Below are 27,938 nucleotides of genomic sequence, written 5' to 3'. Positions count from 1 at the left end.
TGACATGGAAGCACAAACAAACAGAGTGACACCTCAGGGCGTCAATACAAAAATCACAGTCAGACACTGGAGGCAACAAAATAACTTGTTTAAACATTTTGCAAGCATTTTGCAGTAAGTAGATAACTGCAAAGGTCAAAGTTGAGATGCTATGAGTCGGTTTCCCTCTCAAAAAGAAGGCAATATTTCATTGTTTCTTTGGAAGATACGGGGTGATGTTTTACGCCTGATAAATTTCAAGATCAGGTGGAATGACAATGAATTTGCATTCTTTATAATCTTGAACATTTCAATTGTACTTTACATTTGGAAAATGCATCAAAGGAATCATCACTGATTCCTTTGAAAGAAAATGTTGACTCAGGTTTCAATCCTTCTGCCACAGAGTATATCAGAAAAGAAAAGAGTACAGCAGAGGAAATTTTCTTTAAATCCACTTTTTTCTTTCCTATGGTTTTCAAATGCTTTATTTGCTGTGAAGGGCTGTGTAGGCAGCTCAGTATCAAAGGTCATTTGGAGGAAAAATATATTTCCTTTATTGAAGAGGAGGAAATTAGGGTGGCATGGTATTCTAACTGAATTTCTCAATCAATTAATTTCTTTTTCCATTTCTTATAGGAACAAGTAAAGCCTTTTTTGGATTAGTGTTAATAATAAGATAATAGATGAGATCTGCATGTGTGTGTGTGTGTGTGTGTGTGTGTGTGTGTGTCCTTCATAATAAAACATGGGGACCAGATGCTGCTGCAACCACATGAAATATGCAGTGTTAAAGATACAATGATAGAGAAAATGTTCTCATAATAAACCTGCTTCACACAGATGGTCCCTCTGTTTAACAGTTCACTGGCTACATTAGCAGTTCATAAAATGTTTATTGTGAATACGAATACCCAAACAAACACTGCATGTATTATCATTTATTACCATGGGTTAATATAGCTGCATGTTCACTGAATCTATATACTAACTTTGGTCGAATGAGCAACATGATAGTTTTGTGTCAAAATATGAGAACTTCACATGGTCTGTGTTGATTAATAGTATTATCACTAAAATGAATGTGCATTATTTTCACAGTCAGACTTCTTACTCCAAGTTTGGTATCTTGTTGTTTATGTGACAATATTATAACACATGTACGACAGCAGTTTATGTTGGACTCTGTGACCTCAGCACTCCATACGTTACTACGTAGTGTTCCCGATGCAGAACTAAAGCGAAAGTAAAATGTTTTTTTCCTGGTGGCGCAGTGGGCAGTACCTTTAAAGGTGTTTCATGACGTCATTGACAGAGTGCTTGCCTTGGGCAAAACCGATTTTCAACATTTTCATAAAATGCGCTGCTCCGCTTGGCTCTTTTTCCTCTGTGCTAGCCCATGGCAGAGAAAAATGTTTGCTTTCTGACAAACAATACACACAAGATACTAGTGAGAAGATGAAAATACCTTTAGAGAAAAGAAAAAAAACATTTGGACTGAGAAGTGTTTCCAAAGGTCTTGACAGAATTATAGTAACATATGGAATGCTGAGATCCCAAATGGAGCTAATGTTGTACTTGATCAGGCTACAACACTGATAAACGCACAAAGCAAGCTGAAGTCATTTTTATCAGCGATGGAGCCGGCCACATAGTGGGCACCATGCAGTTATAGATGAGAGGTGAGACGGTGATGAATGTTAGTGAAGAGGACAACAAGATGAGATTATGGGTTTAAATGACACACAGTCAGAAAGACACGATTAGAGACATTCAGAGCACCACGATATGGTGAAGTAGCATGTTGTCCTTTCGTGACAAAGATGTGTTGTTCCAGTGGAGGCACAATCATTAACATCACAGAGAATGAAGCACTAGAGGCTCTGATGAGCGAAGAGGAGAAATACCCAGCTGGAATACAACCCCTTCCTCTTGCTAAGCCTGCCTGCCTTGCAGCATTTGCCGAATGATGAAGGATCCAAGGTCAAGGCCCAGATCTGGCACATACAACAAACATCACAACGTCTACCGCCCCGCAGCTGGGGCAGAGAGACAATGCAACACCAGCAGTCGTCTGCACAAATGCATGGAACACATTGACAAAGCAGCATCAGACAGTGTACTCCTAGAAACACAACCCCTGCCAGCTTGTTTACACTGCAAGCAACTTGGTTGATGGGTCACTCTGTTGTGACCGATCGACATGCGAGAGGATCCGATTTAGTGATAATTTTTTTGCTCATTTGTGAGATTTATTTCCCCAGTTTCTCTAAGTTTGTATTATCCAAGTCCCTATACACTGCAGCCCTTGTTACTGCTAACTGCTAACCAACCAGTAGGAGTCGCCAGTGCAGCAACAAAGACAAGGACCCTCTTCCCACCCACCGCCTGTCTGCCTCAATGTATAGGATGTTTTATGTCATATGATGTTGGTAGTATTGCATTCAAATTTTCTATCAACTCCAAATGGTGGCAATTGACTTATCTTCCATTTTACTCCAGCTACACAAATCTGTTTTTTTGAGAAGGTGAAAAATCGGATTTGCTCTTGATGGTTAATGACCATGAAAGATTCTACCATAGACAGCTTTTTCAAAGCCACCAGTGTTAAATTAATTACTTTCCCACTTCTGTGTTTGTGTAAGGAATGAAGGGCTTCTAGTGTCTTGCTCTTGATGTTGCTCACAGTGTGGAAGCAGAGTTAGCATGCAAGGTGCAACAGCGAACCAACCACCTGTCAAAAAACAATCCAATTATCCGATCTCCCCGCCCCTTGTTGCATTATTGCCATAAAATAAAAAACACAAGCGGATGTCCATGAAGAGGGTGAGACCCGTCAGACATCCCTCTTCTTACCATTGTCCAGTAAGTAAAAGACTGGACTGCAGTGGCTGGATCTCAGACTGGCCACAGGCTCTGGCAGGACGCGTGGCTCATTGTGAAGGGATGTTGGGTAATGTACTGGAATAGGAGATCCAACAGAACAGACAGATTTTTCAGGGCAACAGGGGAGAGGCAGACAGAGCGGGTGAAGTGGGGAGAAGAGAGTCTTGCAGGCAACAGGGAGGGAAACAGTTGAGAGGTTATGAAAACAAAAAGGTTAAGAGGAAGGTTAAGAACTACAGTATTATACTGCAATATGATACTCAAACTTTTTCACAAGCACAGCTAGTACTATCACAAACAACAGTGTTACTACTACTACTACTTTTACTACACCTGATCACCACTATTTTTTACAACACCACGAATGTTGTGTTTCTATCTCTAAGTCAGACATTTTTACTTAACATTAACATTTCCATCACCAGCTGCATACAGCCAGCCAGTCCTTAAGATTTATCACACATGCCATGGTGACCTGAGGTGCCTGGTAAGATTTTTTACTTCCAAACATACACTACCACATCTCCTACCTTCAGCTGCTTCAGTCATGATCATAATTGAAAACGCAAAAGAAACAGCAGAAGCTAAAGCAGACTGCCAAAATTTTTTGCCAGTGCTCATGTCTGTGACCCAGCATCTGAGACTCTGGCTAAAAAGCTTCTGACTGCAGTGGGAACACTGACAGAGGCCGTGCACTGTTGACAGGCTGTTAGTGTGACATGTCCAGTGTAGACTATTTACAGCCTTTATGTCTGTAAGGTCATTCACATGACATAAGGAGTATGAAAATGCTTAATCTTAGAGTCTCAATACCAGCACCAGACCCATATTTCAAATGAATTCACACATGAAAAGATTCCTCTTGAGCTATTGCTAACCGGACATACTTTGTGACTGCTTCAACATATTGTCTAACAGCAAGAGTTACAGACAACTGTCACCAGAAAACTAAACAGAACACTGAATTAGTATAGACAATACGCTCAACAAAGGCCCCATTTGTGTCGGTTGCAACTCTGTATTCTACACAACTCAAGTTTACAAAATGCAACTCAACAGGAGAGATGGCAACACCATCGAGCCAAACAGTTCATGCAATTCCTTGTTAACAACTACCTGCTCCCACCAATTCTCTTTCTCTGCCCCCATCCAATATAAACATAGTCACTGGGGTGAAAACAGCTTTGTGTGTCATTGCTGACTACCCAACTGCTCTGAGAAAAGTAGCACCTGAAGCACAGAACTTTAAACTGCACTAGGAATAGATGACGTGTGGTTTTGACAAACAACATTATGTGGCAGAGCAAATACTGTTTGAAACTGTGGTGGTTAAGTCTGAAATTTGGTATGGCTGGACAGAAGGTAGTTGTAGTAAAGAAATAAATAAATAAAAGGGTGGTTCTCTCACATTTATGCAACCAAAAAAGCTTCAAGTGTGAATTAGTTAATTCCCAGTTTTAGCAGTGGTGATAATACTGTTGAGTAGAATGCAGCCAAATCTAACTGAACGTATTATCTAACAGCTAGACCACTTTTCAAATTCAAATTCAGTGTACCATGATTTTAGTTGTAACTCCACATCACGACTTGTTGTGTGGATCACTGTGTTTACAGAAAAATCCTAACATTTTTTTAATCCTTTTTCAGAAAAAATAAACCGATTAAGTCGTAGCAGTAAAATAGCACGCTTAATGATGAATCTAAAATACCCTTGGAGTAATTCAAAAACATGTTGGAGGGCTTAAGGTTATCAAACCACCATGAGTTGCAGGGAGCTGTGCAGGTGGTATCAGTTCACCACTCTGTAAAGTTTCAGCTATTTCCTCCCCCATCTCTCCCCTGATGTGCCCACTTCTAAATATATCCTGCCAGGTCAGGTACTCATCACTGGCATCTCTGCTGGTTAGTCCATCCAGCTGGGCCTGGTCAAGTAAGCCCTGCTACAGCCACACATACGATAAAGCTCCAAGAGGAAATGTAAGTCATAACCCCAAAATAACAGACCTCAGCACATAAAAAAACAACAAAAGGGTGAGAAAGGGGACAGCTTTCGAGGAGGAGAAGGGCCAATTACTGGGCCTAATGACAAAAGGAAGATAGAAAAAAGGTCAGGAAAAAAGAGAGGGAAAGATGTGCAAAGAAGAACTGAGAGAGACGCCTGCAGTTATTGACACAGGGTGAATCAGGACGATGGCTGGCTTCCTTAATAAGCTGTCCACAGCCTGTATATGGCTTTGAACAGACATAGAACACCTGGTGTGCCAGGGACGGCCAGACAGCCTCTAATGGCCGTGGAGAAGGGTGGAAGTTTATATTCAGCAGGAGGAAACAAACCATGAACTATCTGCTGTGCTGTCTCATTTGTCTCCAGCCATAGCCAGTTTAAATGTATTTTAAATGTATTTTTATCACTCTTATCAGGTTTGGAAGATTTTTTAAGCCGTCACAAATCTACAAAACCTGTTGGATCAGCGTGACTTAATCTGATATTTTAAGTTAGGTTGACTGCTATTAACCATTATTAACATTTCTGTCTTGATTGCTTTTCCCCCTCTCTTTGTAAATGTTAGTGAACAAGACACATACTGTATCTGTTCCTATCCACCTCTCCATAATTCTTCCTTTCTTCCAGCTCTCTAATTAGAAGATGGCAGGCCTGTAATGGGACAAAATGACCATGCTGAAAGACTCCCTGCCAAGACAGAAAAGAACATCTTGTCCTGGTTCTGTTATCCTGTTCATATGCTCTCCTTAAGGGGCTCAAAGGCAAGGCTGGAGAGTAAAAGTGTCAGAACAGACAAAAAAGACAAAAGGCTGAAGGGTTACAGCCGATTTCTGTGTCCTGCACAATACAGAAAGAGGAAGCCACAGAGGTGCTGTTGATGATTGAAGATCTTAATGAGACATCAAACAGCATTGTGAATTAGCAGTAATACAACATGAGAAAGCTGCTCAAATCTGAGGTTATGACTCTGGAGCTCTAACAAAGACTTGCAACATGGACAGGTCCAGTTCATTTGTACAGATCATGATCATGGCCGTTAAAATCTCTCTAAAAGAGATCCACTTGTCATTAAAGAAAACATGGACACCCTTTCAGAAACCTCAAAAAAGGAGGATGAGGTGAAAGTATATCTCTGCTTTGCCATTATTACCTCCACCAAGCAGATTATGTTTTCACCCATGTCTGTTTGTTGTTTTTGTCAGCAGGATTATGCAAAAAATATAGAACCAATTTACACCAACCTGGTGGAGGGATGGGCCGTATGCCAGGGAAGAGCCCATTCAATTTTGATGCTGGATCCAGGAATTTTTTTAATCTTTTTCCTTAACATTGTGAGATAAGGCATTTTTCACCACTTCACACCAATTTGTCAAGAAGTAATTTATGGATATTGATGTAAAAAGACTCAGGCATATTTATGGTGTTGAGATCTATGGGTTTTTACAATTTGGTGCAGATCCATATAATAATCTGGATTTCACAAGACAAGAGTGGGATTGTTTGGCCTTGGCAGAGGTATGGGCTCTACTGAGTGCCATTCTAGTATTTGGCTTGAAAAAGAAGCTTTTTGCCTTCATACTCTGCAATGCAACAACGCTGTAGCAGTCCTCCATAATGGAGCAGCTGAATGTTATGAAAGCAAAATGAGTCATTGTTGAGTCACATTATTTAGCCTCCTGCAGGTGAAGTACATTGGTCTTACTGTGCTACTGGGAAATAAGATCTTCACTTCTGTGGTATCTGTCAATGAGCATCAGTTGGAATATCATAAGAGGATAAGGTTTCATTTTTCAGTTTGTAGAAATTTTTGGCTTCAGTTCACCTGACATATAAAAAGCAAAACTAAACTTCCATAAACCAGTCTGCTGTTGATTTATTCTCTGCTGCAGAACCAGGTTCTGTCGATACAAAGAAAAGGTTGGTGCAAGATACACCGTATATGTCGGTCTATCTATTTTCACCTGTTTATCTGGGTTAGGATACTTTTGATTCATTCAAACCTTTATTTATGCTTGAGAAGTTTGTTGAGGTTGCTCTCATTTACAACGATGTTGAATGAGCAAAAACTGTCAAAAATAATCACACTTTAAAAACAATCAAACACCAAAGACACACCTGGAAGGGAGATGTCTGAGAGATGTCTGAGAGGGAGATGTCTGAGAGACATCCCGATCAGATAAGCTACTATTCCGAGCTCCCCCTCCCCCCTAATGGACACACACTCCTCCCTCAAGGAATTGCCATGCTATCAGAGAGAAAGCATTTGTGTGTCCCTGTGACTCTGGGAGGATTTCACATGGACAGTGTCTCAGATGAGCAGCCAGAATATGAGTCAGTCAAAGACGTGGACAAATGAGGCATACGAGGCAACATGGAGCCAAGTGGGCTCACCACCTGTACGGGCAGTTGGGAAGCTCAGATCTCAGCTTTACACTGCAGCAGCCATGCTGGTGGCCTGAACACTATCAAATGATTTTTTCAGAAGCATACAAAGTGAGTTAGTGTTGACAAAAATCCTCAAGGCTTCTATTCTCTGTAAAACACATCAGACTAATTGAATATTTGCACACAATGGCACCACTATCATGCTTCAGCACTGACAGACTCCTCAGGATAAATGTATGAATTTATCACCAGCTAATGACATGTTATTATTCATAGATCAGCTGTGGCCTATCCTTGTTTGTGACAAAACACTGTCTCTCTGTACCTCTGCTTAGTTCTAAGAGATGATATTTTTAATACTCAAACATCTCCCACTTCCCCCTTGGGATCACATTTTCCCAGAACAAGTATAACTTAATTACACAGAGTTTCAGAATTTCCGATAATCCTCCTTCTGTTGGCAGGTTTAACAGAGTGTTATTTCTGAGAGATGCAAAAGGATAATGTTAAATTGTTCTCTGTTTCCTTAAAAACATGTAAAAAGTTAGTTTAAAATAAATTTTGTGGAAACTCAAACCCTATAAAGCAGACAGAGCTTTGGGGACACAGCATGTCTGCTTAAGCACCGATGTACTCACCCTTACACTCTGTCCATTTGACCTTTAAGTTCTGAATTTACTCCCCATAGTATGCTGTCTGGCCGTTTTTTGCAATCATAAACTCTCTTTTCATCTGCCCTGTCTCCAAAAACACACACACACCTCGACATTCTATAAAAGATCTCAAAGATTCTTGTCTTTTGCATCACACATTTACTCAGTCTGTGATAATCATTACGAGCCAGTCCTCTCATATTGTAAGTTTACCTCTTGTACTCCACTTCCAGTGTACCATCACATCTCTTAAGGGTGATTCTGAACCCGGAAGCAGGCAAATTCATACAACATTCACTACAAATATGAAGGGCATTTACATTATATGCTTCATCAGCCCATGCCCCTCTAAGTAAGCATGTCCATTTCATTACACATCCTCTAGCATCTAATGCTACATCCAGTCAAGCACTGCTGCGCACCAACTGGCCAGCAAGTATTGAACTTACATCAGTGCAAATTAGATTTTTATAATAAATTATGGATGATTAAAATAAATATTTAAATGATTTTGAGAACTGTTCTTATCTAATCTCAGATGTTTAAGCATTGATCTTATAAAATGGTGCGAGTTACTGCCACTTCTTATCAACTGTAGGTTATCACCACTGCTGTCAGCTGTTGTATCAACATCAGTTCATGGTATATATGTAATTGGGCCTGCTCTCTTGAGCCACCCCTATCCTTTGCTCTGTTTATCTTTTATTCTCTCTGCACATGAGATTCTGGCTCAGTCCTCCCAGATCCTTCACAACCGTGGCAGAACTTATCACTCAGTCCAAGAAAAGAAGAATTGGACAAACATGAAAGAAGAAAAGAAAAGAAAGAGGGACAGTTGAAAAGTGTAAGAAAAGTTTTTTCTCTTGCTTACCTTTATGGTAACATATAGTCATTACACAGCAATGGAATAAAGGAAAACCAGCGGGAAGCTGTGATAAAATGCATCAGATAGATCACAATATACTTCAACCAAACAGTCTGATAACATTAAATCAACAGCTTTTTACTGAATAGGTTTTCAGCAATTCTTCAATAATTTGATTTTAAAACATCCGTATAACAATGCTGAATGACAGTTGTCATGTTAAACAGCTGCCATTCTTATCAAGTGAAGATGCTCTGGTGACGGGGGAGGTGTCCACAGGCTAAACTTCTGCGTGCAAATAACAGAAGACATTTCCATACATGGAAGATGGACTTTGGCTGTGTGTGTGTGGTGTGTGTGTGTGTGTGTGTGTGTGTGTGTGTGTGTGTGTGTGTGTGTGTGTGTGTGTGTGTGTGTGTGTGTGTGTGTGTGTGTGTGTGTGTTGTGTGTGTGTGTGTGTGTGTGTGTGTGTGTGTGTGTGTGTGTGTGTGTGTGTGTGTGTGTGTGTGTGTGTGTGTGTGTGTGTGTGTGTGTGTGTGTGTGTGTGTGTGTGTGTGTGTGTGTGTGTGTGTGTGTGTGTGTGTGTGTGTGTGTGAGCAGGTTACCTGAAGTGGGCGACTTGCTTCTCTCCATGTCAATGGACTGCTGGTTGTCAGAGAGTTCAGTAAGGCCTGCCGCAGCCAATGGCAGCCGAGAAGAAGAAGTAGAATACACAAAGTCTGTCAGATTATTTCAATCTTGTCGGTCGTACAGACTTGGTTGATGTCAGCCACACAGAGCCCAAGAAACAATCAGAAATCCTTGGTCAATCATCTAATAAGTTACATAGTTATTTCCCAGTATTTTATTATTATTTATGAAAGGATGATATTGTATGGACCAAGGTCTTTACTGAAAATCCACCCAGTGGATTTTGAAGAATCCATTTTGTCTCCTGGGAGCAGCGTGGCTGAATCCATGTGTTACCTGCACTACAGTCTATTTGATTCTTTGGTTTTGAATTTCCGATGGGTCGGCAATACAATGTAAATATCACACGAGTACACAACTACAGAATGTAGTGCATCTTGTGATAAAGTGGCAAATACGATCAGAACACCAAACAGAACAAACATCAAATCTGATCATGCACCAGGCACAAGCCATAATGAGAAGTCATGCTTACTAATTATTGAAAAAAACAACACAAATGTGGAAATTTCTACTTCTTCTTCCTTCAAGTCTGAGTAGAAATGTGGGGTGTTTAAGACGTGTTCATTATGGCTTCATTAACAGCTTCACTGAGTTGTCACAGTTCAAAAAATTCTGATTAATTTAATTATTTCTCTTTAGTCAAAGTTTCCGGCAAAACTTCTTTATGCAAATTTTCCTTCAATCATTTCCAATGGCCTTACAGATGACTGGCATTAATGGGACTCTGATTAAACCTTTACTGGGGAATAAAATTAATAATTCCTTTGTAATGGTTGACTCAAAGTACACATTATGGTTTCGCTGGGCGCAGTGGATGAACAAGGCTTTATTCACCCCACTTAATATTCTTCAGTTAAAATATACATCAAATGTATCATATAATATTTATAACTGCCCTCACTTAACAGACTCAAAGGAGTGGCACTCTTTCTGCAAAGGACATACTGCTGGACATGACTGGAATAGGCCGGTTTATTTTGTATGGAAAAATACAGATATGATATTCTGCTGTAAGATCAGAAACAACCACTTTCATTCCAATCATCTCTTTGGTTTGTCCCTTTGCTTTCAGCCGACATCATCCCTTCAAAATCTCTATGGCAACCATCTCTATCAATCCTGTTGTCTTAGAATGTCCCCCCCATCTCCCCATCCCTCCCGCACACACACACAGAGCCCCCCAGCCTTTAGGAAGGCCAGACTTACTCTGATAGGATGTACGGATCCTTTTCTTTGAATCTGAGTAAAAGTTAGACAGGCCACGCATGCAAAACTCTGTCAGGCAGGCCCACATGCCCACATCAGCAGCCACAGAGTCACCAAAAGGTGGGAGGAGGAGGAGGAGGAGGAGAATGAGGGTGAGAGGAAAAGGAGGAGTGGTGGAAAGGATGGAGAGTAGGAGTGTAGGTGGAGATTCAGGGCAAAGAGAAATGAGAGAGGACAAGAAGGTGGGAAAAGAGAGAAAGGTAGCAAAGGTGTATAAGTGGTGTGGGGCAGTAGGTAGAAAGGAGAGAAATGAAAGAAAAAAGGTTATGGTGGAAAGTTAAGTATGAGAGGAAGGATGCATGGGGAAGGAATGGAGTTATACCAGTTTAGGATGTAGGGAAGGGAGGGAAGGAAAAGGGAGGGAAGGGGGAGAGAGAAGAACACACAGGCTTAGAGTGGAAAAGAAAATGAGTGCAAGCAGTAACCGAGTTAGTGTCAGGGGAGGACAGACAAGAAATACCCGCTAGTCCTGCAAACCATGGAAACGCTGACGTGATTGGTCATTTGCAAAAGAAGTAAACTACTGTGTTAACAGGGAACATGTGATTACTTACAAAGTAACATCAAACTCTTGCTGTATCAAATAATTTGTTTACATTTCATTTTGTTCATATGCTACTGTATTTGCCATAGACCTACTGTCCTAACATATGAAGGCTGGTGTTAATTATGTACTACACTACAACTGGACAAACACACCTAAAATGATCAATAACTAAGCATCATTTAATGACATGAATAACTACATTTAACTGACAGGTATATATAGAATACACATATGTGTGGTGATAACAGCTAAAAATGTTGTGGAAAGGACAGGAAACTATTTTCTCACAAGTTGGAATATAACAAAAGCAGAAGAGACCAGCGGGCGGCTCTTAGTCTTTTGACTATGTTTTTGAAGTTCTGTCTCGGGCGATATATTAACTCCAGAAAAGCAAGTGCTCAATATCTTACCACCACCACCTGGGGTACAGAAAAAGGGCACAGTTGCCTGTTTTTATTTTTTCTTCCATCATAAAATTGATTTTAAAGACCTAACACAGGAAGACTGAAAAAAGAGGAAGTTGGTAATGATAAGTGCTGTGGTGGTCAATAAAAGCACTTATGCAACAGCAAATGAAAAGAGTTGGCTCTAAAGCTCAAAATCATCCATCCCATCATCTAACTTAATATTAACCTTCACACAAATCCTGAATACCTGTAAAGCATTTTCAGCCACAAAAATTCAGTACTTTAAATTGCTTAAAGGGCCTTAGACACATAAAATCTAATTAAATTGTGCTTTGTACACGATAACTTCTGTGTGGTGGGGTTGAATATTCATACTGTGTGTTAGTATAAATAAGAGGCAGCCTGAGGAGAGACCATCACCAGCCAAGAACAGTAGCAGAAAAAAGGGAGGCAGGGGTCAGGAAGTACAACAAGACCTCTGTGGCTTTTGACTACAGATCTACGCTCAAGCAGGACTAAAAACAGAAAGGACAGAGAAATCAAATGATAACATGCATAAAAATGCCGACGTGGAATGACATACAGCCTGTTAACATGCACTCCATATCATAGTGCAGATCTGTGACAGGCATACTGAGATGGACGAGTGTTTTTGTCTTTGTTTGTCATAGTGTGACAGAAAAGGAGCAAAGAGAGGAGAGGGAAGAAACAGAGTTGGACTGATGCAGGCTTTTGAATGCTGATACAATTATTTCCATTCTTGAATTCAACTAGATGTTGTTGTTGCACTATTTTTGGGATTACACACTGTATTTTGTGCCAATAGTCAATGTCTCTTAAGTTCACCCTTTTCATATTAACTCAGGCCAAAACACTTCAAAATATATATTTTTTGTATCAGAGTGGAAAAGCCTCTGATAGATAATTTATATCTGACAATAAAACTAACCTTAGGCTTAAACCAAACCTAAACCTAGGCTTTTCTCTTTCTTTTCAATCTTTTATTTTAGCATGTGAAAACACTTTGTTCAAGGTAAAAATGACCTAAAAAGAGACAAAAGAAGCATAATATACTTAAATATCAAAGGTAATGTACCTGTTATGCAGCGTTGTCCTTTCAGAGTGTTATATTATTATATATTCTATATTGTATTCAGAGTATTGTGTTCAGATTAAAAATCTTGTAAAATGTACAAATTAAGTATAAATTGATAAATATTATCAGAAAAAACATGCCTCATTAAACATGGAGCAGCAAAATGACCAAGCACTTTAACATTATAGATGATGGAGATAAAGCTAAGTTGAACTATTATATTATTGGCCATAATTTTACTGTATGCATCATACATGCAAGAATGCATAATATTTTATAGACTCATTATATTCTTGGTATGTAAAATAATGTGTATGCAAACTTTAAAGTAACAAGTTTTTTAACTGTCAGATAAAACTAGTGGATTAAAGAGTAAAATATTTTTTCTCTGTGTTTAAGTATAATTTTGCAGAAAACAGAAATACTCAAGTAGAGGTCTGAGGTACATGTTCTACAAGTACCTGAAAAATGTGCTGTACTTGAGTAAAAGTATACTCAGTTACTTCTCACCAACTTCGATTTAGTTAAGAGTTTAACAGCCGTGGTACTTATCAAGTATACTGCGAATGTAATTACACCACCCTCATCTTTGATTTCAGATCATGAACAGATTTGCCTGATTGATCAGTCGAGTCTTAGAAGGAAGTAGAGTTACAGAGGTAGGAGACAGAAGAAAAGGGAAAGAGAAAGAGTAGAGATAAAAAAAAGAGAAGAGGACAGGAGAATAGAAAATAGATGAGACAGTAAGACACAGTAATTTGTATGTAATGACTACGCTTTTGGCACCTTTTTGTGTGAATGCACAGTGAGTATTAGTTGTGTACATGTATGTGTGTGGCAGGATCCAAGACGTGTGTGTGCTACCTGAGGTGGACTGTCTATTCCGGCGGGGGGAGCGGGTAAGGCGCTGGTAGGGGTCAGCAGCTCCATACAGATCCAGTGTTGACATACACAACAGGATAGTTTTCTGCAAGTAGTCCACTATTGCTAGGCCGTTACAGTTCCCAAACGCCAAACTGGACACACACACACACACAGCAAGGAGGCACATGCACAGACACAGACACAGACACAGACACAGACACAGACACACACACACACACACACATATGAATTTAAATGGAGGACATTTTCACTGTTCGCAGATTCATTTCACCAGGTTATTCTCAATATCATTAAAGGTGCAACATGTAGCACAATCATTCACTGTCAAATTAACTGCGACATTTTCATATAATTACTTAATCTCACACGGAGTGTCTGTATCTCACAGTGCTAGTGCTGCTGTTTTTGAAAATGAATTCCAGATTTCCAATGAGCCTCTGTACAGCCTCTTGCTTGACTAATCAAAAGAAACTTGTTGGCAGTAATTTTTATATTTATCTGTGTGCAAAAGATGTTCCAGTTGATCTGGCACTGACCAGAATTAGACAATATTCACAACAAATGACTCCTATAGTGGCCTTTCAATACAGCAATTGACAAATGACAAAATAAGTGAAGCAAAAACATAGATGGAACACAGTTTTCCGCTGCCCAGTCCATCACTGTTCTCCCACATCCAACAAGCAGATGTCTGGCTCAGTTTATATTACTGTCACGTGGTCAGATGGTTCAGATTGTGACAACAGCATCCACAGTGTTGTCTCCAATTTGGAAATTTTACCAAGTGAATGGACAGGGCTTTTGTCATGTACCCTATGAAAACAACGATTTCAAGACAACGATTACCACCCTTCCAGTATAAGTGACATTTAAACATAGTGTGAGCCTTACAGCACAAACAGCAGAGATGAAATTGTCTCTAATGAAATTAGAGGCTCAACAGCTGAAGAAAAGTGATGGACAAAAAAAACATGTGTGATCTCTGATATAATGGTCATATAAAGAATGATAGCAACGTTAAACATTTTCCCCCTTTTTAACTTGCAATTTCAGAATATCCAAAGCTTCATTAACTTGACATACATTATGCAGAGACGAGGGTATTCCCACTCAGATGCTACAACAAAGTAATACGTTTCTTGAGGTCTCTTTATGCATTATGCGCATTCATAAATGGTACAAAACATTTTTGTAAGACTTGGAATAAACATCATCAAACTAATCCTTTGGTGTAGATGTTCATGCCATGATGAAGATGACCAGAGGAGGCAGCCTTGCGTCTTTATTGTGACTTTAGTCATGAGAAAAGACATTAATATGTGAGTGATTTATTGTTGTTAAAAATTGTCATGTGGAGTTTTCAGCTTTCATGTCATGTGTTTTTATGTTGATGTTCATTACCATGTTACAATTTGATGTTTTTTTTTGTCTATTATATTATGTGCACTGTCACCACTTGACAGATGTCAGTGTTTTTTGCTTATAACAACAATCGGTATTATGAGTCAAATATGTCATGTACTGTTGTGAAGTACAAAGAAACAAATCTTTTCCTTTTATATGAGTCAAAATGAGAGTGTGTGTGTTTTCATAAGGATGTGTGATGGAAGCAAAAAATAATATAACAAAAGAAATCAGTGTAGGCATTTCTATTCAAGCTGTGAATAGCTTCAGTGGAAAGAAGCAAATGTCGGCCCTGCCTTGACCCAAAGAGCTTTTCAAAAACAGGGCTGTGATTTTATTGGTTTCTGCAAACAGAGCTTCTATTCACAGCAAAACCATACGGGTGGTCTTAAATCATTGACCTCAGGAAGTCATTGAATTTCTCTTCCACAGCAATATACCATATTGTAATAATAATATTATTGAAATATATAAAAATGTCAACCATTACTTAAGTCAACATAAGTTACTTTAAGAAATATGACAATAAAGCATGTTATAAAACAAACGAAAGAGGAAATAAGACAAAAGGTGTCCTTGCACCCCGCTGGTTGTGTTGATACCAACCTGACCTTCACTTAGTGTATTCACTGTTATAGCTATGATCTCAGAATGAATTGTGTGTTTTTTCTGATTGGTGTTGAATGCCAGGAAAACTGAAACCTACTCACAGGAAACAGCAAATACTGTTCTAACCTCGTGTTCAGGATATATTAACTACTATATATGCATATAATGCACACATTCATTCTGTATGTGTCCTGACAGAAAAAAACTGACTTTGTTGGGGCGTTCTTCACCTCGAACCTTATCCATCATTTCTGTATGTCAGAACAATTTGAAACAGCTATGGTCATGTTGCAACATTATACAGTTGGTTAACCTGTTTACTAAACTATTTCTATAATAATCCACAATTCTTGGTCCCTCAGGTGTAATTTTGGTGAAGTTTCCACAATCTACTTCACTTCCAATAATGCTGTTATGACAGCACTGTAAAGCTGAACAATTGTCCATGTACCACTACACCATGACAATTATAATTCATTTGTGCATACACCTGTAAACTATAACAGAGATTGCTGTTATGAGTGCAGACTAACAAAGACATTGAACTGATTAGTACTATGGATAATTTATGAAAAATGCAAAAAATTACAGGCCATAGGCAGAGTTGATGTCCAGGCTGGTGATCTGTTGCGGAGGTTCTCCATCTACCCACAGCAGCTGGATGACCAGCTCTGCCTGGTAGCCAGGGGGGACCCGCACCACCCGGTCCTTCACCCTGAGACGGACAGACAACAACAAAAAAAAGATTTTAAAAATCAACAGAAGACCGTTCATGTTCAGTGTTTACTTATATAACATTTATCTATTTATTCATCTTTATATTTATCTACTAAATAAAAAAAAAAAAAAAAAAGATTTCTTAAAAGAGGTGGGTCAATGTTCTGTTGTTGGTTGATAGCACGCTGAATATTCCCTGCACACTACAGGACACATCAATTGATCATATTTGCTTCCATCTGATGTCGTGAACCCACAGTACGATGTGTATGAAGAGGTCTTACTTGAGGCAGGGGATGCTGTCTTTGAGACCCTCTGGTGTTCTGCTGCTTGGGCTTGCTGGGTGCTGGTGGTGGGTTTGTGGTGAGTGGGAGCTGGGCTCTGAGAAGCAGGGATTGTTTTCATTCTCCGATGGAGAGATAACATCCTCCTGCTCACACTGCAGGCGTACTTCTAATGACTGAGGATGACACAGATACAGAAATATGGATTCATCTTTAGTACCTATAGTACGCTATCATAATAGCGGTCAGTCACATTAACTATACTAACCATGTGACTACTACAGTGAACTGCAACCACATGCATTCCCGTATAATGCACCAATCCAGCAGGATGCAAACCCTTTTGTGTTGATTCGCATTTCACTCACCACTATCTGAGTGTTGGCATCATATTTGCTGAATCGATACAGGATAATGTGGGCTGAGATGCCAACCACACAGAAGATGCGACTCTGAGGGCACCAGCTGACCATCTGAATAGCAAAGGGGTCTTCCTCCACCAACTCGGCAGCCCGGCCCTCACCGGGCTTTGGCTTCTCGAAGACTTTGGAGGTCTTCAGCTTGTACAACATCTGCAGTGTGACTGGTTAGAGAGATTTTGGTGAACATATTGTTAATGCCAAACATACTATAAATGGCAACATGAGTACACTGAGAAAACTGACACTGCCAGTCGTGGAAACCCAATAGGTTTCCCAGTGCAGCAGTATGATATTATTGTATTGTTTTTGGATGACAGATGGGGAGTTTTGTGGCATGAGTGGATGAGTTTTATTGAATGATGTCTACACAAACTTGGTCATAAGATAATTACTTCTTGGTTTTGGTCTTATGGTGAATCATTTTCACCATGCGCATCTGTAATTGGCACAGCTGTATAAAAGGCATTAGATAAGTAATGAGACTAAGGGGAAAGTGTTTATCATAACGATTCTCTGATTTATATTCCATTTCCCCCTCATCACACAAAACTGTGCTGTGCCTTTAAGAAGAAAAACAGCAAAAGTGTTTGAAAATGCCCTTCCTGTTTGTGCACAGTTAACTTTAAGGATTTATTGATCCAAGATAGTTGGGGCTATTTCATGGCAAAAATAGATAGTAAGAAAGTAGGAATGAATAAGAAAAGTAAAAAAAAAAGATTTCATATGTCGTTGTGTGAATACCAACATATTACTTTACATCTAAGAATATATTGTGTTCTAATATATTAATATCACATAACTTTAGTATGTTAGCAAACTAGCATGCCAAGATACGATAGCTGTAGGCTGGGATGGTTAGTCGGAACACAGTTAGGTTCAGTTAGGGTTAGGCTAGGATAAGCTAGTCCCACTAGCAATCAATTTATATTAAGAAAGTAATGCTAAATATAATGCAACCTAAGTAAAAGTCTTTGATATTTTAAGAAAATCACACATTTACATTCAGGTTTTTTTAGGGTGTAGCCATCTGTGAAAATGACAAAGGCCAATGTGCCTAATTTATTGTGGAGCATCTCATATCACCATGGTGCAATTGATTTGCTTTGAGGTCAGAGCCCGTGGCAAATCTGAAATGACTTATCGTGGAATTCATGAAAATACAGTATATTGTTTATCATAGCATGCTGTGTAAAAAAAAGCCTGAGTTGAACAAAATATATCACTTCATTATAGGCAAGAGACAATGAGAAAGCAAGAATAAAGAGTTTAGAGAGAAGACTTACTTGCAGATGCGTCCCAAAACTTAATTGACCCGTCTGCATGTCTGAGCAAAGAGAAAGAAGATTTTTCTTTAGTCTTTTGGGCAGTGTTAGTGTAAGAACTCTAAAGCCCTGTTCAGACCTGGCATTAACATTCATCTTGGGTGATCTGATCAAAAGTGGAAAGCTCTAAATATGCCAGTTCACACGAGGCAATGAAATGCATCTCTACACATGTCTCAAGTGACCACTTGCGATCGGATCTCACTTCCTCACTTTATATGCAAATAAACGTACATTGTTATTTTTAGTGTCATGTTAGTTGTCAGTGTGTTTGTATGTGTGTGTGTGAGAGAGAGAGAGAGAGAGAGAGAGAGAGGGAGAGAGGGAGAGAGGAGGAGAAGCAGTAATCATTGCACTGCTCACAGCTCTACATTGAAATAAGATTTTCGCCATTCGAAATAGTCAACTATTTTTGGTTCATTCTAAAACTGTGGTGGGACTAATTAGTATGTAGCAGAGGACATCAGTTGAGTAGGTGGTCCTTCAGTGTGGCCCAGGATTCATTTGCGGTCACACTGCTAAAAAGAATGTGAGCGCATGTGACACAGGCCACCTCTGAATGTGGTCTGAGTGATCGGATCTCAAATGCATCCTCAATGTGTCTTGGGTGTGTTCACACCTGTACTTCCAACTGTCCACTTGTGATCGGAGCACCTGAGACACATGTTAATACCAAGTCTGAACAGGGAGGATTAAAGGAAAACATGGGCACGTATTTCAGCGATCTTAGAAGTTATCTTAAAAGCCTGGCAGTTAAATGTTACACTGTGTAGGAATCTATGCAAGACCTCTGGGACAATAGAAACACTATTAACAAAGAATTTTTCATACTCTGTAGTACAGTGAAAACATCTTTATATAGGCCTCATGTAGTTGGATCGCTGCTGATATCTGTAAGTGTTACCCAGAGGCAGACACCACCCAGTGTGAATGCCTCAGAACAGGTTAACATCTCTGCCAACCCCATACATTACAGCATGGCCCCAGGCTGCTCTGTGCTGACTGTGCTGAGGTTGGCACAGATCCAAATCAAACTTATAAACACAAGATATTAATCGCAGTCAGCTGGTCCTGTCACGGTGTGAGAGAAACATACTGGAAATGCAGAATTGTGATGGATGCTTGGCACATTATATTTTCTCCAGAAACTTGTGTTAATGGTTCACAAGTATTTGGACTTTTTTTTAATAAAAGCTCTGTCCGTACTTTCAAAATATTTCTGTCAGTATTTCTGGCTTACCCTGTGATGATGATCTCTGGGTAGGTGTGAGAGCCTAACGTCCATGTTCCTCCACTGACTGGCCACTCCTGATATGGTTACAGACAGAGATTGTTGATTATTTTGAAAACCACATCACATCATCTTTTGTTTTCCTCTCCATGGGCTCTATTCAGAAGATTTCATTTTATTCCACAACACACAAAAATCCTATTGGACAGAAGCTGGATTTTCTTAAATGTTGAATAACATTCACTTTGCAGTTTAATGTTAGTAACCTTGAGAGACCAGAAGAATGCGAAATGTTTTCTTTCTTATCAAAGTACCAAAGCAGTGGGGGTGAACAGGCAGACCTTTATACAAGCACCATTATTATATTATATTATAATATCGGTCAACAATGTACAGGGAAGTTGTTTATTTTTTTTTTTATTCAAACCTTTGCAGTATGCTCAAATATCTTAAAAATAATTAATGATCAAACAAGATCGAACCTGGCAAAAAAGGCAAATATTCCAAAACACACAATAATGTGTGTAAGAATAGAGTGGTATTCCTCCCTTATATTTCCCCTTCCCTACCTTTTGGCTGTAGCCGGTCTTCTTGTGTTTAGCTCCTATAGAGTAGAGGATGGGGATAATGTCAGGTGGACACTCTGCAAAATAGGCTGTGCAGGTTACTGGAGACTCATGGACGTCCATGGGATAAGGGTTCTCAAAAACAGGGAAGCTGCAAGATACATGGCAGAAGAGGCAGAAAAGAAAGTTGATGTTATCATGAAATAACATTAAAGAGATAACAGAACATTTGATGTATAGTGGATTGTTTTTAATTTGATAAAACCTGGAAAATAACCAATTGGGGTCACATACTTTTTTTTAAATCTCTTGGTATAAAATTCATCAAACATTAAACACTGATTTACAGGGTCAGCATGACTAAAAGGTATGACATTTTGCAATATCATCTCTTTACATATCCTCTGCTTTATCTGCTTTGTCATGAGGTTGCAGGTGAGGTAAAAATAGCACAGCTATGAGCTTGCATGAAAATATGGCTGTGCTACTGCAATACTACTCCAATCACATAAATGACATAACAAATACCAAACCTAGACACTAAACTTTATACTTTATGAATATTAGTGTGAAGATACTTGCTATAAACTAGCAATTGTATTAACTGTCAAATCTACAAGCTCTAGGTGCATGCCACTCACTAATTTATAATGAACATCTTAAACATAATTAACAGCTAATCAATGAGCTGGCATGGTACACAATCTGGACATATTATCAGAGGATATTTCTATCTAACAACTTCAATTAGGTAACCTAATTAACTAAATGACCTAATTTATACACAAGTGCCATTCAAATGTATTCCCTAGCGTTAGGTGTTCATCTGTCAAACCTGCACAACATATCACCTTTCACCTTCATCTTAATTTCTTCCAGTAGAGATAATAAATTAATCTAACTGAAGTGATAGCATTAGCACCATGATAGCCATGAAGTGGCATGACAACATCTAACCTCTGTTTCTCCCTGAAGTATAGATATGAATGACACCGATTAGTCTGTTCACCCTTTCATTTTGTTGCAGACTATGACAGGATTTGGCTTATGGATGAAAGGTATATATTGTGTTTTCCCTGAAGTGATACCGGGCCATATCATCTCATGAGATAATATCACTATCATTTCATTATCAGTCACATGTAGCTTAGCTGCTGGAAGGTGGTAGTGAAACACATACTTGCTCTGTGTCAGATCCACCACAATCAAGTCTTTCTCCAGAAGCACCACCACTGCATAAGGTTCCTGGACCTCTGTAAGATACGAAACCAAAATAAAAAGGGTAATGCTTAATCCATATTTACATCAATCACAACCTCAGATTTGAATAGTCTTCTTAGGATAATATATTATCTACTGCACTCTTTATGGCACTCAAGAAAAAAATTCTACCCAAAAACTACTACTTTGTGCTCTTAATATAATCAATTTTTACATTTGTCGGTTGATTGTACTGCTGATTAAATTGAAGTCACAGATATGATCACAGAAAAGTATAAACCAAACTTTGAAAAGACTAGGGTGTTTGATTTGAAGACATTTCCAGAATCCTTCATCCTGCAGTAGTGAAAAAATATTCCACATGCTGCATAACAAAAGAATATCTTAAAATCATCTACAGATAGGGCAGAAAAGTCTTCGAGGAATGTCCTAAAAAGCAATAAATCTTGTCATACGACGTGGTGAGTTTGTCAACTAGTCGAAGTTTTAAGGACTGAGGGATACCTCAAAATGGGGGCAACTTCAATCACAGAAAATAACACCTTCTCTGGAATTTACATTTGTGTTCTTTTAACCAGATGCCTGCGGATTTGTGACTTTTTAGTCTTTGGTTTGTGTTTTGATTATATCACAGTAATTTTCCATTCCCGATTTCCATAAGATTCCATTTTATTAGTATGGCAGCAAAAAAGTCTGAGGTGTGTATGTCAAAACTAAATCTTTCTGCGGAAACCACTGAGCTGAACCCAGAAAATATGTGACACCGGGTTTTGTCATTGTCATTGTCATTGTATGCACTTACCGTTGTTGTAAGGAGTATCGCAGAGCACCATGAACTCTACAATAGGATAGTCCATCTCAAGCACAGTGATGGCTTTGCCGTGCATGATGGTTAATGTTGGTCGTCGTCCAGCCTTATCATACGAAAGGCCACCAGAGAAGACAACAAAAGGCTCACTGTTGTGGAGGGAGAACAGGGCTTTAGGAAGTGTTTCTCTGAGTCTGATCAATGCTAGTAGCTGAAACTGCCTGGGCAATGATCAAATAAATGAAAGAACGAATTCATAAATCAATAAATCGGTCAGTTAAATTATTTATGAAACTTATATGGCTTTCAATCTGTTTATAAGCCCCTTATGATAAGCCACTGACAAAATAAAATAAAAATAGAGAAGAAAAAAATAAACGATGTTCATTCTCAGAGCTATGAAGAAGTAGCTCACCAAATGAATGAAATAACTCAATGGATGAATCTTTAACTAGGCGTGTGTGTGCGTGTGCGTGTGTGTGTGTGTGTGTGTGTGTGTGTGTGTACGTGCTGGGCGTGGCTTCTTCATTACTGCTCCTGCCAATTCTCCTACGCACCCGTGCCTCATCCCCTCATCACTTTAACAGGCTGCTGCAGTGTATATACAGTATATCCTGGCTCTTCACGCCATTCACGCCGAAAGGCTGTTCACCTTACAGCAGCGCTGCGGCTAAATTCTCAGTCTCGTCATGTGAGTTAATTTCTAGTTGTTTCCTGAACCCTGTTAAATTTACTGTCTGCCTGTGCCTCTGGTTCGTCACTGCCTGCCTCCGTGTGCTCCTGCATTACCCAGCACACTCTGCCATTGTCTGCAAACCTGGCTTCTCTTCCCTGTACACTGTCTGCCCTGCCACCTTCCACTACTCCAGCCTGATCCACCTCGTAGCTGCCTGTCCTTCTCCTCTACTGCCTCGCCAGTCCAACCTCCTTTCCTGATCACTTTGACATTAAACCATACTTGTGAACTGAGTTCTACATTTGAGTCCAGAAGATGGAATTTTATTGCATATAACATCTTCAGGCTGAAATAAAAAGATTCCACAGTGAAGTGAACTGAAGCTGCATTAATTACAGATGTATAGAAGTGTTTCATTATCTTTGTACTTGTACTCCAGGAGTTATGCTAGTTTGCTGTTTTCATGCACATACTAGAGTTTAAAAGCACAGTGTATTCTGTGTAATCACTCAATCATTCCCCAAACATAACTGCTCATGCTTCTGTTGGTGGCTTATGATTATCACCAGCTAGACTACCATAAACAACTCTTGTTAATCCACTCCATTATAAAATAACCACAGGATGAAGAATAACTTCATAAGACTTGTCATAATCGCGTTCGAATCACAATTTATAGTCATCAGAAAAAGTGACTGAAATTTTTATCTGAATGTTTGTTTATAAAACACACACCTGTTCCTTGAGGTCTTGTACTCCACTTTGAGTATTGGTTTACATGATTCCTTCCTCCCATCCTTCTGTATCTTTCCTGAAGAGAAAAGAGCAAAAAAAATGTACAATATTTAAACACAATATTACAGTTTACTATAAAAATCTCTATGTCTTTTTCATCCTCTCAGCTCTTCTATAACCAACGCACATTTCAAGCAGTCTATCAGCTTACTCTTTGTGCATTATTTGACTCGAGTCAGTTCTTTTTCTGTGTGACAATTCAATTTACTTATGATAAGCACATACGCGGAAAATGGGAAACTTTGCATTCGTCTGCAACTGTTATTGTGTGTTCTGCTAATCTTTTTTTCTCCATTTCAGGCCTTTCATTATATTCAGCATAACTACTTCAATAGCTTTATTCAAAGGACCAATGCACAACTCCAGGCTCACAAACCCTATCCTCCACAGCTGTAATCATAAAGTTATATTAGAGACTAATATGTCTCATTACAAAAGCGACCATGACATAGTTCCACAACAGCTCTACTTGGGAAAAAAATGTTTTTGTTCCCATCCCCGCTGCACTTTCTGATTACTGTTTTTCTTTTCTACTGTTGTTCTTTCAGGGAAGGGCCGAGTGGAAGACTCATCAGAGTTAGAGCATTAAAGAGTTTATTTTCCACCTGATTCACATAATGAAATGATTTGCCTTTGATATAAAGAGAACGTCCCTTAGCTGGAAGGCAGTGGGACCTTGGGTTTTACCTAAAGGACATAATGCAGCGAACAAACCCCCAGCACTTTCTGAAAACATAAAAGAAACTAGGAGTTTTTCCATTACTGCTTTTATGAACTGGAATATGGTAATTTCTATTATAGTCCTCATGCTACATGCATCATATATCTATGCTGAACTTCCTCTTTACTTTTCAATACAATGGAAAGTGGATGTGAAAAAACATGATGTAACATCAACATGTACATTATGTAAATGAATCAACTCACAGTTTTAATCACACCCTCACCCACCATGTTCTGACAGGAACATTTAACAGTATTTCCCCAAAACCCTTTTTTGGCTGGCTATTTTTCATTAACAAGTTCACAGATATGGATTATAAAGCTTTTGGGAAAAAATTCCATTACAGCAGGTGTCTATCTGATAATGCTTTAACTAAATTTAAAGAAATCCCACTGTTATTTAGTCCAGTGCCACGTGTCAATACAATGGAGAACAGCTATCTCGACTTTACACCCACATATTTTGACGATCTTGTTGATAGTGCTGCAGCCTCACTGCGTGCAACACTTGACACTGTTGCCCCTCTCAAAAAGAAGGTAGTGAATCAGAGGGGTCTAGCTCCCTAGTACAATTCACAAAACCGTTCTCTAAAGCCAGCCTCACAAAAGCTAGAAAGGAAGTGGCGTTCCACCAATCTAGAAGAATTTCATTACTAAACACACAAAAAACCCCTATAATGCCAGAACCTCTTATTATTTATCATTAATAGGACAAAATAAGAACAACCCCACATATCTCTTTAGCACTGTAGCCAAGGAGACACAGTCACAGCTCTATTGAGCCGTCTATTCCTTCAACTCTCAGTAGTAATGACTTTACATGCTTCTTTGAAAATAAAATTGTAACCGAGAACTGATACAGACATTCTATTGTCCAGTACAGTAGCCCTGCAATCAACTGTAACACCAGATTGATATTTAGACAGCTTCTCTCCTGTAGATCTCTCTGAGCCAACTTCAACAGTTTATGCATCAAAAACATCAACTTGTCTTCTACACCCCATTTCAACTAGGCTGTTCAAGGATATCTTTCCATTAATCAACACTTCTATATTAGATCTGATCAGTGTATCTTTATTAACAGGGTATGTACCACAGGCTTTTAATTATTTAATTATTTTTTTATTATTTAGTTTTAGTCTTGATCCAGATGTTTTAGACAATTACAGACTCATGTCCAACCTCCCCTTTATTTCTAAAATCCTCAAAAAAGTTGCAAACCAGTTATGTGATTATTTGCATAGGAATGCTATACTTGAAAATGTTCAATTTTAAATCACGATTCAGAGTCCATCATAGAACAGAAACAGCTCCTGTGAAAGTTATCAATGATCTTCTCATAGCCTCAGACAGCGGTCTCTATACTTGTCTTATTAGATCTTAGTGCTGCATTCGATGCCATTGATCACAAGATTTTATTACAGAGACTGCAACATTTCATTGGGATTAAAGGAACCGCACTAGGCTTGTTTAAGTCATACTTATCAGATAGAGTCCAGTTTGTTCATGTTAATAAAGACTCTTCCATGCACACAAAAGTTAGTTATGGAGTTCCACAGGCTTCTGTGCTAATAATGATACTTTTCACCCTATATATGCTTCCTTTAGGCAATATTATCAGGAAGCACCACATACATTTCCACTGTTACACAGATGACACCCAGCTGTATTTATTGACGAAGCCAGATGAAAGTAATCGGGTCGTCAAACTTCAGGCACGTCTTAAAGACATAAAGGCTGGGGTGACCAGAATTTATTTTTTACTTCTTAATTCAAACAAAACTTGAGTTATTGTACATCCTCAGATACATACATAATACATTATCTGATAATATAGTTACTTTGGATGCCATTACCTTTCCACCTGCGCAATATTGCAATAACTAGAAGTATCCTGTCTCAATAGCTGAAAAACTAGTCCATGCATTTGTTACCTCCAAACAGGACTACTGTAATTCTTTATTATCAGGATGTCCCAATAACTCTGTGAAAAGCCTCTGGCTGATTCAAAATACTGCAGCACAAGTACTGAAAGGAACAAGGAAAAGAGATGATATCTCTCCTGTGTTGGCTTCTCTGCACTGGTTCCCTATAAAATCCAGACCACAATTCAAAATCCTTCTCTTTACATACAAAGCCCTTAATGACCAACCTCCAATGTATCTTACGGAGCTCTAGTGACCTCCACTCTCAAAATGCAAAATCCTCTCCTGTGGAACCAGCTCCCAGTTTGGGTTGAGGTCAACATCCTCTCTACATGTAAGATTAGGCTTAAAACTTTCCTCCTTGATAAAGCTTATAGTTAAGGCAGGCTCAGGTGAGCCCTACCCCAACAGTTACGCTGCTATAGGCCTAGACCGCTACTACATGTCATTAACTTCATATTTTCTCTCTCCTCATTTGCAAGAATCCCTGCCTATCTCTATCTCTGACTGTATATATATCTATTAAATCAATCCAAAACAGTGCTGTTGCAGATTTATTGTCGTGATGAAAATCCTCTTTCAAATGTCTCTAAAAGCTTATAATACAAAAAAGTAATGCAGGCTGCTGGATGAATGCTGTGGCTAATGGCTTTGAAGTGCCCTTGCCAGTGTTGTTACTGAAATATGCAGAGGTAATACAATTATTTTATGTTGTTGGTGAAGATCTCCCCTCCAGCATGTTGGGCAGCAGGCCTCCAGTCTTCCTCTAGCTTACATCACAACATCTGAGCACAACCAGTGACCACAGTGTCCAGCAAGTGAAGCATAAAGCAAAAACAAATGAGACAATACAAAGTCAATGTGTGCATGAAGGCATTTAAATCACAGAAGTGATGGGTGTCATAGCGTGACGCTTGACTTGCAATGTGCTGTCAGAATTAGTTCATTTATTTATTAATAGAACGGAGGGAGCGCACTGTTCACTCTTCTGTTTTCAGAGCCTAAATTCACCTCTATTCATTTTCAGCTTCCTCTATCACATTCCTTCCCCTTCATTTCACTCTCACCCTGTGTAATACGTAGTATCTGACAAATATCTGGCACATAAACTATCTGCTGGAATTTAACCATGTTTAGAGGCCTGCTGCCCTGTCCCTAACATTCATCGCCCACGTCCTTCCCTCTTGCCTTCCTGTTTTGTGATTTTGCCTGAGACCACAGATAACAAGTCACAGTGAGGAACTATTCGTCACCAGAGATCTGACAACATAACGGTGCCCTGCCAAGACACAACCCGCACCAGAGTAGGAAAGAAACAGAAGGAAAAGTAGTCAGAGGAAGACTACTTAGTATTACATATGGCGTAGAAATCATTCAAACCAGCATTCTCATATGACATGGCAATGACCCGCATCACATATTACAGTGACTTTCAGATTTGCGTTTGTCACATTTGTAAATGTGCTGATACTTGACAATGAGCTTGGGTTGAGTAATACTTTACACAGCCAGTTGCGTTGTGCAACAATCCCTTGAAAACCAGGAGTGGCCCAAGAAATTTGATGACA

The 27,938-nt window shown here is 39.2% G+C and overlaps 1 protein-coding gene across 12 annotated transcripts in view; it reads right to left on the bottom strand.

Moving 5' to 3' along the window:
- The window catches only part of stxbp5l (syntaxin binding protein 5L), a 137,846-nt gene that overhangs the window by 19,096 nt on the left and 90,812 nt on the right, over nt 1-27,938 (bottom strand). For 4 of the 12 annotated variants that reach the window (XM_056388943.1, XM_056388945.1, XM_056388948.1 and 1 more), the window contains exons 9-20: nt 23,663-23,738; nt 22,246-22,400; nt 21,403-21,475; nt 20,226-20,373; nt 19,666-19,733; nt 18,387-18,427; nt 17,050-17,264; nt 16,682-16,857; nt 16,270-16,395; nt 13,647-13,798; nt 10,673-10,741; nt 9,379-9,444 (exon numbers count right to left, since the gene is read on the bottom strand). In XM_056388943.1, coding sequence (XP_056244918.1) covers nt 9,379-9,444; nt 10,673-10,741; nt 13,647-13,798; nt 16,270-16,395; nt 16,682-16,857; nt 17,050-17,264; nt 18,387-18,427; nt 19,666-19,733; nt 20,226-20,373; nt 21,403-21,475; nt 22,246-22,400; nt 23,663-23,738 — 1,365 coding nt within the window. Of the gene's footprint in view, nt 1-2,835; nt 2,941-9,378; nt 9,445-10,672; nt 10,742-13,646; nt 13,799-16,269; nt 16,396-16,681; nt 16,858-17,049; nt 17,265-18,386; nt 18,428-19,665; nt 19,734-20,225; nt 20,374-21,402; nt 21,476-22,245; nt 22,401-23,662; nt 23,739-27,938 lie in introns of all 12 variants that reach the window. The other 8 variants (XM_056388946.1, XM_056388947.1, XM_056388949.1 and 5 more) reach the window with 3 other exon arrangements.

The sequence above is a fragment of the Seriola aureovittata genome, chromosome 11 (genome assembly GCF_021018895.1).
Source record: "Seriola aureovittata isolate HTS-2021-v1 ecotype China chromosome 11, ASM2101889v1, whole genome shotgun sequence".
NCBI classification, from domain to species: Eukaryota; Metazoa; Chordata; class Actinopteri; order Carangiformes; family Carangidae; genus Seriola; species Seriola aureovittata.
The sequence above is the reverse complement of the archived record's forward strand: the minus strand, read 5'-3'. Positions and strand labels throughout refer to the sequence as shown.